The sequence below is a fragment of the Thamnophis sirtalis genome, unplaced genomic scaffold, assembly GCF_051295495.1.
Source record: "Thamnophis sirtalis isolate CommonGarterSnake01/CBP01778 unplaced genomic scaffold, rThaSir2_p1.2 scaffold_11, whole genome shotgun sequence".
In the NCBI taxonomy this organism is placed as follows: Eukaryota; Metazoa; Chordata; class Lepidosauria; order Squamata; family Natricidae; genus Thamnophis; species Thamnophis sirtalis.
The window spans coordinates 8,654,730-8,667,777 of record NW_028261391.1 but is presented as its reverse complement, the minus strand read 5'-3'; the positions used below and the strand labels follow the sequence as shown (position 1 = coordinate 8,667,777).

Here is a 13,048-nt window from a genome sequence, read left to right as displayed (position 1 = left end):
GTATATATAATGAGAGGTGAAGTAAGTACAACATCCATTATGAAGGTGTTGCTTATTGGCCTAAAGGAGGACATTTTTCCTGAATATTTTGTGAAAGGTGTTCCTTGTTCAACATGTAAAAAAACCTTCAGTGGAAAATATTGTAAAAAGGCTCTTCAGGCAGCACTAAAATAAAATAAGAGCCAGAGCAGGTGTTTGCTGCTGATAAATTCAGAGATATGTATGGTTGCATTAACATTTCATTTCGAAGGCAAAATGTTTACCGCAATGCCATGTATTTCATGCAGTGCTAAGATGTGGGAGGAATAAAGCTGTGCTTATTTCAATCCAGATGTCCCTTTTACTTAGGTCAGCTTTATCTTATGTTTCCATAGTCTCCCTATACATGGTGAACAATTGATTCGCCATGCAGACTTTGCTGAATTTCTACAAATTCTGAATGAATTTACTTTCATTAGGAATGAATGGACAGTGACTGGATTTGCCTGCAGGTGATCCTCCACTTACAACCATTTATTTAGTGGCGGTTCAAAGCAATAGTGGGATTCAAATAATTTAACAACCAGTTCTCTGCCCTAATGACCAGCCGGGTAGGTGTGGCTTGGTGGTCATGTGACTGTGTGGGCGTGGCCAACTCAACATCATTCAAGTCGATGGGTGTTTTATCTTAGCTGTTACAATGGTTAACTCGACAGGCAGTTTCTGTAAGCAGGGCAATAAAGATGAGGCTAGAAGCAACACCAGAATGTTTCCTTCCTGCCTTCCTTACAGGATTAGCTCTGTAAAGTGAGAGGGAAAAAGGAGATTTCTTCCAACAACTGGTTCTCCAAACTGCTTAGAAAGTTAACAACCGGTTCTCCTGAATAGGTGCAAACCGGCTGAATCCCACCGCTGGTTCAAAGTTATACTGGCACTGAAAACAAGTGATTTATGACCGTTTCCCACACGATTGTTAAAGCATCTCCATGGTCACAGGATCAAAATTCAGATGCTTGGCAACTGGCGGGCATTTTTGTGGGTTGCAGTGTCCCGGGGTCATGTGATCACCTTTTGCGAACCTCTGGCAAGCAAAGTCAATGGGGACCCCAGATTCACTTAACAAACTGTATTGCTATCTTAACTGCAGGGATTCACTTAACAACAGTGGCAGGAAAGAATGTAAAATGGGGCAAAGTTAACTGTCTTGCTTAGCAAACAGAAAACTTGGCCTCAATTGTGGTTGTAAGTCGAGGTCTACCTGTATTGCACTAAAATGCTGTATGAGTGTGATGTGTGAATTGTCTGTGCATAGATGAGTTTTGCTTTTTCCTGCAATAATGTTGTCCCTCATGCCAGAAGACAGAATTAACGTGCCTTGTTTGCAAAGTCTCATAAAATTCTGTCGGGGAAAGTCTACAGACAAGAATTTCCCATACTCATTTGGGAAGGACTGTATTTCTCGTGATAACAGATTGTTTTTTTAATTAAAGAAAGATAACTCAGCAATTAAGAAAAAAAATATGAGGAAAAGCAAACAATGGTTATACTGATCTCACAAGTGTGTATGCTGGGTGTTGGGGTGCAACTTTTTAAACCTTTGGGGAAATGGACAGTAACAGTACATAAAAAGCTGCAAATGGCCAAGTTTTCTGTTGGTTCAGAAATTTTCCATTAACTGGGTTTTTTTCTCTGGACAGAAATATCCTCTTTCCTTATATATATATGGCATCACAGGCCTTATCTGCATGTTTCCAACCAATACAGCCCTGAGCTTTCTTTTGCCATTGGACCCACAATACTTGCTGAATATACATCTCCAAAACACATTCAGTTTTAGGAGTGGATTATGTTTATCTTAAGATTCCTACGCTTGTTGTGGCCCGCCATCAGTCAGCAGAGCTGGCAGCAGAGTCAGACAGTAAGGAGGTTGGGGAGGAACATGGGCCAGTCCTGGAGACTGAGGAAAGCTCAGTGTCGGAGGCAGAGAGGGAGCTAAACAGCAGTGAGGCAGAGGAACAGCTGGAGCCTGTTCCAGTGTGCACATGCGCAGAGCTGCCAGAAGACAAGAACAACTAAGAAAGCAGGGTTGACTTAGGAGGAAAGCCACACCTTGGAGGTGATTGGCCCCTCCTATAGGAAACAAAAGAGGAGTGAACAGGAAGGGGGCTTTTGCAGGAGACAATTTGTTCGTTCAGTTGTTTCAAGAGTGAAAAGTTCTGTTTGGGACTGTAAGAGAGACTATGCCAAGTTTTGCCTTGCCCTGCCTTTGGAAACTACTTATCTGGCAGCTCTCCAAGTGAGATAAGGTTCGTGTTGATCCTCTGAAAGACTGTTTGCCAAGCCATGCGGACTGCGAATGAAAGGAATTCACAGTTCTGTAAATAAAAGGGGTTTTGCTGGGACCAGGATTTCTTGGTTTTTAAGGAAGCCTGGGTCAGAACAACACTGCAGATCTACACTATTTATAAAGCATGTGTATTCTGTGTCTCTTCTTCAAAGGGACGATTGCCATGTGAAACCATCGTTAACTCAGCAGTAACACAAATCCGTTTCTTTTTCAGCTGCGTCTCTTTTTCCCAGGAAAATGGAGAGAGATGTCTTTCATTATCCTGTATTTTCTCCAATTTCTGATAGATTTTGGTCCTTGGGGGGATTGCTCTTGGCACAGTCAGAAATACTTTTGCTTTCGTAATCAGTTATCCACTGCAGCCTTGTTATTTGAGCCTTCGCAGAAAGCAGCACATGTGCCAGCCAGGAGCGGATGATCTTTGCACAACCAGGGTGGTTACTGAGAATTTGTGCTAGATTGTAAAACATTCTAGACCCCTTGGCTTTCGCTGGGCGCATCCTTTCTGTCCTGAGTCATAAAAAACAGTCATTTAAAAAAAAATCACCGTCGGCATCTCTCCCTGCTTCCCTACAAAAAAAAACAAAAAAAAACCGAGCAACTCATTGATAGGAATGTGCCAAAATGGTAGAAGATGTAGGTGTCAGCAGAGAGAGAGAAAAAGGGGACAAATGATACGTGCCATATTGAGTGCATTCACTGTGGCCTTTGTAAGATAACACTACATGTTTCTTCATTTTGACATTGATATTCCATATACATACACATACAGTACATATACATGAATATACATATATCTCTATATTTACCATACCTATCTACTGTATCTACACTATCTATCTACCCTATCTATCTATCATCTATCTATCATCTATCTATCTATCTATCTATCTATCTATCTATCTATCTATCTATCTATCTATCTATCCATCCATCCATCCATCCATCCATCCATCCATCCATCCATCCATCCATCTACCTATCTATCATCTACTGTATCTATCTATCTATCTATCTATCTATCTATCTATCTATCTATCTATCTATCTATCTATCTATCTATCTTATCTATCTTTCTATCTATTTATCTATCATCTATCATCTACTGTATATCTATCTATCTATCTATCTATCTATCTATCTATCTATCTATCTATCTATCTATCTATCTATCTATCCATCCATCCATCCATCCATCCATCCATCCATCTATTTATTATCTACTGTATCTATCTATCTATCTATCTATCTATCTATCTATCTATCTATCTATCTATCTATCTATCTATCTATCTATCTATCTATCTATCTATCTATCTATCTATCTATCTATTTATCTATCATCTATCATCTACTGTATATCTATCTATCTATCTATCTATCTATCTATCTATCTATCTATCTATCTATCTATCTACCTACCTACCTACCTACCTACCTACCTACCTACCTTACCTACCTACCTACCTACCTACCTAAACCCATCCACCCACCCACCCACTTCTATGGTGAGAATGAATCTGGGTGTCTTCCAGTCCTGTCCTTCAACCAGTAGAGTCCACAGCCAACCACAATTTTATTTATTTATATAATTTTTATGAAAGATGTTAATGACAATATATTTAAATCCTGGCAGTATGCAAACGAGCCTTTTCCCCCCTTCAAAATACATGCTAAAACAAGCATGCAGTGGTGGGATCCTTCCGGTTTAATAACTGGTTTGGTGATTATGTGTTTAAGTAAAGCACAAGGGCGGGAGGGCCAACCTGATCATTGGAGGGAACCAGTTTGCGCTCAGCTGATCGTGGGAGCTACTGGTTCGCCCGAACCAATCCCAACTGGCTGAATCCCACCCCTGGCAGCATGTGAACATGAGGATATAGAGACAAAATCCTGCTCCAGAAGAACTGTTGCCCATAGTGATGTTCTGGGAAGCCTGTGTTTTGGGGGTGAGGTGGGGGATAAGACAGGTTCCTCTCCTGGACAATTCCTACGTAAGACAAAGGCATAAAGCAAATCCCAAAGTTGCACTGAAGCATTCAGACAGACTTGCCGCTGTCTGTAAAAAAGGAAAGCATGCATGCAGGAAAAGAGAGAAATGGATTTTCAGCTGGGCTGAAGAATGACGGAAGATCCCACCAGCCAACCCTCCTGCTCAGGAGAGCAAAAAGCCACGGTTACGATCCTCTCCAGAAGTCCCCCTTGTTCCCTCTGCAGAAACTGTTGTGTTGGCAAAGTCTGGCCATAATGGGAGGGGGGGGAGGGCGATGGAGATGGGAAGGTATTCAAAATGAGAAAGTAATGCTAAATATACACGCGCTGACTTCATCCTGCAATGAAACGGAGCACTGGAGGAGAATTTCTCTGGAATTGCCAGCTCGTGGGCTTGGTGCTGCCCGAAAGGGACTGAGGTGGCTGGGAACTTTGGAGGGAAAAATCATCTTCGGGTCAGGTCAAAACGTTTAGATCACGGATGTCCAACCGTAGCAACTTAAAATTTGTGGACTTCAAATTCCCCAGCCAGCACTTGCTGACTTCAACTCCCAGAATTCCCCAGCCAGCACTTGCAGATTTCAACTCCCACAATTCCCCAGCCAGCACTTGCGGACTTCAACTCCCAGAATTCCCCAGCCAGCACTTGCGGGCTTCAACTCCCGGAATTCCCCAGCCAGCACTTGTGGGCTTCAACTCCCGGAATTCCCCAGCCAGCACTTGCGGGCTTCAACTCCCGGAATTCCCCAGCTGGCACTTGCGGACTTCAACTCCCGGAATTCCCCAGCCGGCACTTGCGGGCTTCAACTCCCAGAATTCCCCAGCCGGCACTTGCGGGCTTCAACTCCCGGAATTCCCCAGCCGGCACTTGCGGACTTCAACTCCCAGAATTCCCCAGCCAGCACTTGCGGACTTCAACTCCCAGAATTCCCCAGCCAGCACTTCCGGGAGTTGAAATCCACAAGCCTTAATGTTGCTAAGGTTGGACCCCTTTGTTGTAACTACTCTGAGTGTTTGGTTTCACGCGTGCAATTCTTTACCTGCAGTTGCAAAGTCGCAGATTCTATGATCCTAACCACAACTCAGCCTCTTTTAGCACGAAACATTTTGAAGCCCTGCCTGCCACAATTTTTCCCCTAGTGTGATGGAGCGCCGGAGTGCAATCCTGCAACCTTTTTTAAGCAGAAGGAAACTAGAATTCTTTTTAAAAAATAATTTGGGGCAGGAGGGGGGAGAAGGGAGGAAGGAATGAAATATCACTGTTTCTGTTGCTCCCCACTGGGAGGAGATTTCAAAGTATTTCTGGCAGGACTAGCAGATTCTGTAACAGCTTTGTTCCCTATGCCATCCATCTAGTAAACTCACAATATTTGTTTTTCATTTATACATCCGGACTATATTGCATTGTTTCTCTGTACCATATAATAATACATGTGGGTATGTGGGATGTGGTGGCTCAGTGGCTAAGACGCTGAGCTTGTTGATCAGAAAGGTCCACAGTTTGGTGGTTCGAATCCCTAGCACTGTATAATGGAGTGAGCTCCCATTCCTTGTCCCAGCTTTTGCCAACCTAGCAGTTTGAAAGCATGAAAAAATGCAAGTAGAAAAATAGGAACCACCTTTGGTGGGAAGGTAACAGCATTCCGTGCACCTTTGGTGTTTAGTCACACCGGCCACATGACCACGGAGACGTCTTCGGACAGCGCTGGCTCTTCGGCTTGGAAACGAGGATGAGCACCACCTCCTAGAGTCGGGAATGACTATACATACATGTGAGGGAAACTTTTACTATGTGGGTAAAAAAATCATATTTTTAAATCTATTTATTTGTCATATTTATGTAGTGTATATTGGAGGTTGGAGAGCTGAATGCAACAAAATCTCATTTTAATATATGCCGATTAGTGTACATTTAAAGTGACAATAAAGTTATTCTAAGTCATAAGTTTTTTCTGACAACTGGTGGGTTGAGTGATAGCAAGGAAGGAGGACTATGAAGCCCAGACAGCTTTACTGCCCCCTAATGGTCAAAACGGAAAAAAACAGAAGCCCACACATATCTTCAGGGTGCCTGGCGGTCTGATCGTAAAGTGACTGCCACCTAGTGGCTGCGATTGGTTTCTTCATGCCATAACATCCTAGCTGTCAATCAGCAGGACAGCTCAAAAGGGAAAGCGGAACCTGCTGTGTAAAATAGGATCTTGCAAACAAGCTTACCGGGGGCTTTTATAAACAGCAATGAGAAAATAGAGTACTGGGAGGGACATGACTGCAGGAGAAGACTAATTGCCAAAGTTTCTGTATCAGTAATGGAGAAGTGTAAATCTTTTTGGTAGCAGCGACCACAAAAATACAAATCTTTTTTCTTTTTTTTTAGAATAATAATGTCCTTTTCTCTTTCCAAATGGGACACGAGGATCTATATTTTTCCTTGGGATTGTGTCATTCTGACAAACACAGCTACTCTAGCTTGAACGATCAACAAAATTAAAGCATAGATTCGCAAAGAACGCTGTTCTCACTTCTCTCTGGTCGAAAACATATTTCAAAGGGACATCTGTGCACTCAGTCTGTAGCCAAACATTAAAGCCTTGTGGTGCCAAGTCAAAGCAATCCGCGAAAGAAAGAAAAAACATTCCATTTTGAATACACAAAACTCTGATCAACAATACCTCCCAGCCTCCAGAATGGAGACGCTATTAAAGAGTTTCTTTTTGTATCTTTTTTGTATATCAAATTAGAAAAAGAGGTCCAATCTTTAAATGAATTAGAAAAATACCTACAGCAATAAAAGAGGAAAACTTTAGTCTGTAAATTACAGAGAGTCACAAAGAGAAGGTAGAAGAAGAAAACTTAATCCATCCATTTCAAAAGGTTTGCATAGATTCGATCCATGTAAATAACATTTAAAAAGTAAGGTAACCACCGTCCAAAACCATTCCAAATTTAATTCCACTGCTCAATTCTTCTGTTCTTTAATTTAAATTGGTTTTTGAGTTTTTATAGGCAGTCTCTTTTTTTTAAACAATAAAAATTCCTCACCAGCTGGAAACACTTTCTCTTTTTGTATCCTTCTGTTTTGGAGCCGCCCCGACTTTGTCAGCCTTGGCTGGATTTTTTGTCACTGGCTTGAAGAACCTATCTTGCTTCTTTCGAGGATTTTGCGATACCCCCAAGATCAGCAAGACATATTCTTCCTGTTCACCGTCTCTTCGGGACGGTTTAGGTCCGTTTGGACCACCCAGTGGCAAAAGTGTTGGCTGTGGTCTCAGAGCATTGAGACCACACAACTATCTCGTTGCGACATTGGCTCCTCCTCTCAAAACTTCAGTGACTTTTCTGATGTTTTAAATAAAGCAAATTTAGCCTTCCAGTGCTTTGGTACATGTCTTTTATTTGCAATAGCCAAGAAAAAGTGTACAAACAAAATGTATCACAAACCAGTAATAGAAAGAGTGGGCTACTTAATATACTTGCGTTGAACTTACTACAGATTCATCATAAAATAATCATGGTGCAAGGAAATAATCAAGTGTAGGAAAGTAACTCAACATGCAGAGAAAATTAACACAATTCACCCACTGAGCTGCTGTAGTCATTCAAAGGCCCCTTTCTCTTCCAGGAAATATGTATTTTTTTCTCCAGGATTGAATGCCGGCAATGCTATTCTTGCAGAAGGCAGTTGTGCCTAGCACATTGCTGGCTGATCGAGCAGACTGAATTACAGTTCTTGTTTTATTATTTGTTAACTATTGTATCTTGCAAAACATTAAGAAACTAGGCAGGCTGATGCAGCAGGCCAACCTTGGCTGCAACTATATTTAAGTGTTACACTTTTTACGCAGTCAGAAATCCTGAGAACTCTCATCATTTCTAAGAGTAGGACATTTCTGGAGAAATAACTCACTGCCTTTTAAAAAAATTAATCCTGTAAAGCATCGTAAAGATCAAAATCGTTAAAAAGGGTATCTTCAGACTCTGCTCTTTCAGGCTTCCATGGTGTCCCGGGACATTTTGGTGGTTCTGGTAGATCTGGCAGGTGATGTAAGAAAACGGGGGAATCTGTAGAGCTACTGTGCACTGGGGAGGCATCAGGAAACCCAACAGGTTCTCCATGGGGACTTCTACTGTTAGCCTCCTGTTCCAGAAAAGCTTTTGAAGTAGGCAGTTGACTTGGGGTTTCAATAGCGGGTAGAACTGCAACTTCTTCAGAAGAACTCTCTTTTGACTTCTTATGCTTGTGTCGGTGGCCGTGTCTGTGTTGGTGGCCATGGCCCTGCTTTTTTTCATGAGCGCGACGTCCTCTGGGATCAATATGGAATTCCTCCACAACTCTTGGTCCTTCCGGATCATTAGCGACAGGGAGTGCACTTCGGAAAGGGGTGAAACCTGGAGGTACCCTAAGATAGTTCTGAAATATTGTTTCATTATTGGGAATTCTCCAAGCAATGTATTTATTTAAATGCATTTAACATTATTTATTCCACATTTCCATTTTAACAAAGCACTAATATACTGTCATTACACAGTACACCAGCCATTTCCCCTTGTTAGACAGGAGGGAGAAAATTAAGACCATCCCAAAGGGGGTGGGGGAAATGCAAGAAAGGGAAGTGGCTGTCTGATGAAGCTTTACAAATAGCGGAGGAAAGAAGGAAAGTGAAAGATAAGGGAGAAAGGAAAAGACATACCCAGCTAAATACAGATTTTCAGAGAATAGGAAGGAAAGATAAGGAGGCCTTCTTCCATGAACGAAGCAAAGGAATGGAGTGAAACAATAGAATGCGAAAGACTAGAGGGGACGTCAGGAGAACTGGAGATATCAAGGGAACATTTCCTGCAAAGACGAGGAAGATGATAGCAGAGTAAAAGAGATGAAGAAGAGGTGGCAAGAATACGCAGAAGAACCATACGAGGAAGGTCTTAAAATGTCCCTGATAATTATGAAGGTGTGATTGCAGACCTCAGGCGAAGTCCAGTGGGCCATCACCACCAACAAAGCTAGCGGAAGAAACGGTATTCCAGCTGAGCGATTTACAATCCTAAAAGACGATGCTATTAAAGTACGGCACTCCATATGCCAACAAAATTGGAAAAACTCAACAATGGCTACAGGATTGGAAAAGGTCATTTTACGTTCCAATCCCAAAGATGAGCAATGCCAAAGGATGTTCAAATGACTGTACAACTGTGCTTGTTTCACACATTAGCAAGGTTATGCTCAAAACCCTACAAGCTAGGCTTCAGCAGTAGGTGTTGTGTGAGAGACCGCCTGCTGCCAATTACCTCCCACAGACCCATTAGATCTCACAGGGTTGGCCTCCTCCGGGTGCCATCTACCAGCCAATGCCACCTGGCTATTACCCGGGGGAGGGCCTTCTCTGTGGCAGCTCTGGCCCTCTGGAATGAACTCCCTGCAGGGATTCGGACCCTCACCTCTCTCCAGGCCTTCCGAAAAGCCGTCAAAACCTGGCTTTGCCGGCAGGCCTGGGGGGGTGGTGGTGATGAGTTCCCTCCCCTCTCGACATGTATGGTTGTGCGACTGTTGTCTACTTTTATTATTTGAATTTTGTCTTTTATGTTCCCCCTTTTTTCCCCTTTGAATTGTTCGCCGCCCTGAGTCCTCCCGGAGAAGGGCGGCATACAAATAATAAAATACCAATACCAATACCAATACCAAAAGTACTGGTCAATTTTTGTTCAACTTTTCATGCACTTTACGCCGAAGAAACAGTGAAGATTTTTTTTTTAAAAACAACAACAACAAACCATTTCCAGGGCTATCAATGAAGATTTGCAAGGCAGCTAAGGTAGAACATGTGCTGTCTGAAGGAATTGCAAATCACTCTGCACTTGTATTAAACTTACAAAGCAACATTTTAAAAGCAGTTTTCTTTAGCTTGATGGCCTCCAGATGTATTAGCTGGCAATCTCTATTCCTAAGAAATATGAGAATTCTGTTCCAAAAGCACCATATTTCCCCCTGCTCATGTATGCTATGCTCCAATACCAATGAGCTTTTAACCATTCTTAAGAGGAAAACAATTTCATGATTGCACACCATATCTCTTCCACTTCTTCTCTAATTCCATGATGGTAAACCTATGGCACGCGTGCCAAAGCTGGCACGCAGAGTCCCCTCTGTCGGCACGCGTGCCCTCAGCAGCTGCTCGTCTGTTTCCCAGTGTGCACATCTGGGCCAGCCAGCTGGTCTTTGCGCGCACTGGAGTGTCAGAAAACACCCCCAAAAATGGCACCCCAAAAGGCAAAAAAAGGCATTGGTGTGCCAGCCAGCTGGTCTTTGGGTTTCCAGTGTGCAAACATGCACATGCATTCCGATTTGGATACATGGTGCCGAAAACGTTCGCCATCACTGATCTAATTTATTTTCATAACTTTATAACTGAATATCGCTGATGGCCACTTCCCTGGGAAATATACCAATTTCTCTGGGCCAATATGCTGATTTTCACGTTCTGCATTGGGAGGAGAATGTAATTGAGGAGAGGGTGAAGGCAGATTTGAATACCTGTGAAATTTGCGTCTCGCTGCAGGTTACTTCAGGTACTTGGAGTCTTACCCAGGGTCTCATGTAAACTGAGCCATGGCAGTACAGTCGCTCCTGTCACCCAAACAAAACAGAAGGGGAAACACTCATCTCTTGGCATGAAAAACAATCTATGACGTAGAATAATTATAATTTGAGTGCCATTGTGGGAAAACGTTCACTTTTCCAAAAGATGACAAAATATTTGCTTTCTGAATATGTTTATGACTTTGGTCTCTGATTTGGGGAAGAACAATTCTTTCAGAAGGGTAAGTCAGGGAATATAATCAACACAATAAAATCATGACCTATTACCCCTATATGGTTTTGGGTCTGGATCTGTGTGTCTGTGTGTGCATCAGGGGTGGGTTCCTGCCAGTTCTAACCTCTTCTATAGGAGAGGTTCCACAAATCTACCGTGCCATTTAGAACCGGTTCCAGCTTCCTCCCTCGCCTGTCCGCACATCATCAAGATGAAGAGCGAGAGGAGGAATTCTGGGAGTTGAAGTCCACAAGTCTTAAAGCTGTCAAGTTTGAACACCCCTGGGTTTTTTTTTCTAAAGGGTTAGGGGTGCAAGGGTCTTGTAACTTGACAGCTTTAAGACTTGCACACTTCAATGCCAGACTTCCTGAGCCAGCATGACTGGAGGAGGAATTCTGGGAGTTAAAGTCCACAAGTCTTAAAGCTGTCAAGTTTGAACACCCCTGGGGTTTTTTCCCTAAAGGGTTAGGGGTGCAAGGGTCTTGTAACTTGACAGCTTTAAGACTTGCGTGCTTCAAATGCCAGAGTTTCTGTGCCAACATTTTGGTTGCTCAGCAAGAGAGTTGTTAAGTGAGTTTCACCACATTTTACAAGTTGGCCATGCCCACCCAGTCACATGGCCGGCAAGCCACTCCCACCTGGTCACATGGCCAGCAAACCTCTCCCACAAAGCACGCCACACCTACAGAAGAGGTTCTAAAAAGTTTTGAAACCCACCACTGGTGTGCATGTGTGTGACTGTGCATTCAGAAAGCCACTCCCAATGAAGGGATATGCAAATGTGTTCGGAATCTTAATTTCTACATGACCCAGCAGCTGTTTGGGGGGGAGGACTGGTTTATTGAGCTCTACTTTATCTAATTTTACCCCAATGCTATTTTTTTTACTAAGAATTCCTAGTAACAAATTATAGTATTTTAGTAAACCAAAAAAAAAAATGGCTCTGGGTAGTTCAAAGTGAACATGTTGGATGAATGAGGCCATCCTATTAATCCTTTGCCTTGTTTGGGCAGATGAGTTTTATTAAGTTGTGTTTAAGGTTTAGACAAGTGGTGAAATTCAGATTTTTTTTACTACTAGTTCTGTGGGCGTGGCTTGGTGGGCGTGGTGTGGCTTGGTGGATGTGGTTTAGTGGGGATGGCAAGGGAAGGATACTGCAAAATCTCCATTCCCACCCCACTCTGGGACAAGCCAGAGGTGGCATTTGCCGGTTCTCTAAACTACTCAAATTCTCTGTTACCGGTTCTCCGAACTACTCAAAACTTCCGCTACCGGTTCCCTAGAACCTGTCAGAACCTGCTGTATTTCACCCCTGGTTTAGACTAGAACTTGAGTAGAGATACATAGGATTGTCCTATCAGAAAGATTATCTCAAGGCTTAATATTCATCTATGGGGAATTGCATTTTTTTCTCACCATTATATTTCAAGTATCAGCTTCAAAATTAACACTTGTTCTCTTAAGTAAAATTAACAGATTGGAAGGGACCTTGTAGGTCACCTAGTCCAACCCCCCACCCAAGCAGGAGACCCTCCATCAGGAATGTCAAACTCAAGGCCCACGGGCTGCATCCGGCCCGCAGGGTTGCTTATAGCTGGCCTGAGAGTCCACTGTGGAAACAGGGAAAGACTGCCCCGCGGTGCCTCTGCCAGCAAAACCGGAGTTCCGGAGGACTGCGTGTGGGCCCTCCTAAGCTCCATTTGTGCTGGCAGAGGGTTGCAGGAGGCCATGGCAGCTGGAAATAGAGCTCGCGAAGGCTGTACGTAGCCCTACTGAGTTCCATTTTCACTGGAATAGGTTTGCAGGAGGCCATCGCAGCCAGAAACGGAGCTCGGGAGTCTGTTTTCGGTGGCAAAGTGCTCAGGCCACTACAGCAGTGACGTGCGGTGAGGGATACCGTTGGTGAGGCAAGAGCGCGACA

At 43.2% G+C, this 13,048-nt stretch overlaps 1 protein-coding gene across 1 annotated transcript in view; it reads right to left on the bottom strand.

Moving 5' to 3' along the window:
• Positions 1–7,692: 7,692 nt before the first annotated feature.
• The window catches only part of KNG1 (kininogen 1), a 28,588-nt gene continuing 23,232 nt past the window's right edge, over positions 7,693–13,048 (bottom strand). The window contains exons 9-10 of the mRNA XM_087725163.1: positions 10,848–10,940; positions 7,693–8,729 (exon numbers count right to left, since the gene is read on the bottom strand). Coding sequence (XP_087581289.1) covers positions 8,241–8,729; positions 10,848–10,940 — 582 coding nt within the window. The 3' untranslated portion in view covers positions 7,693–8,240. The remainder of the gene's footprint in view (positions 8,730–10,847; positions 10,941–13,048) is intronic.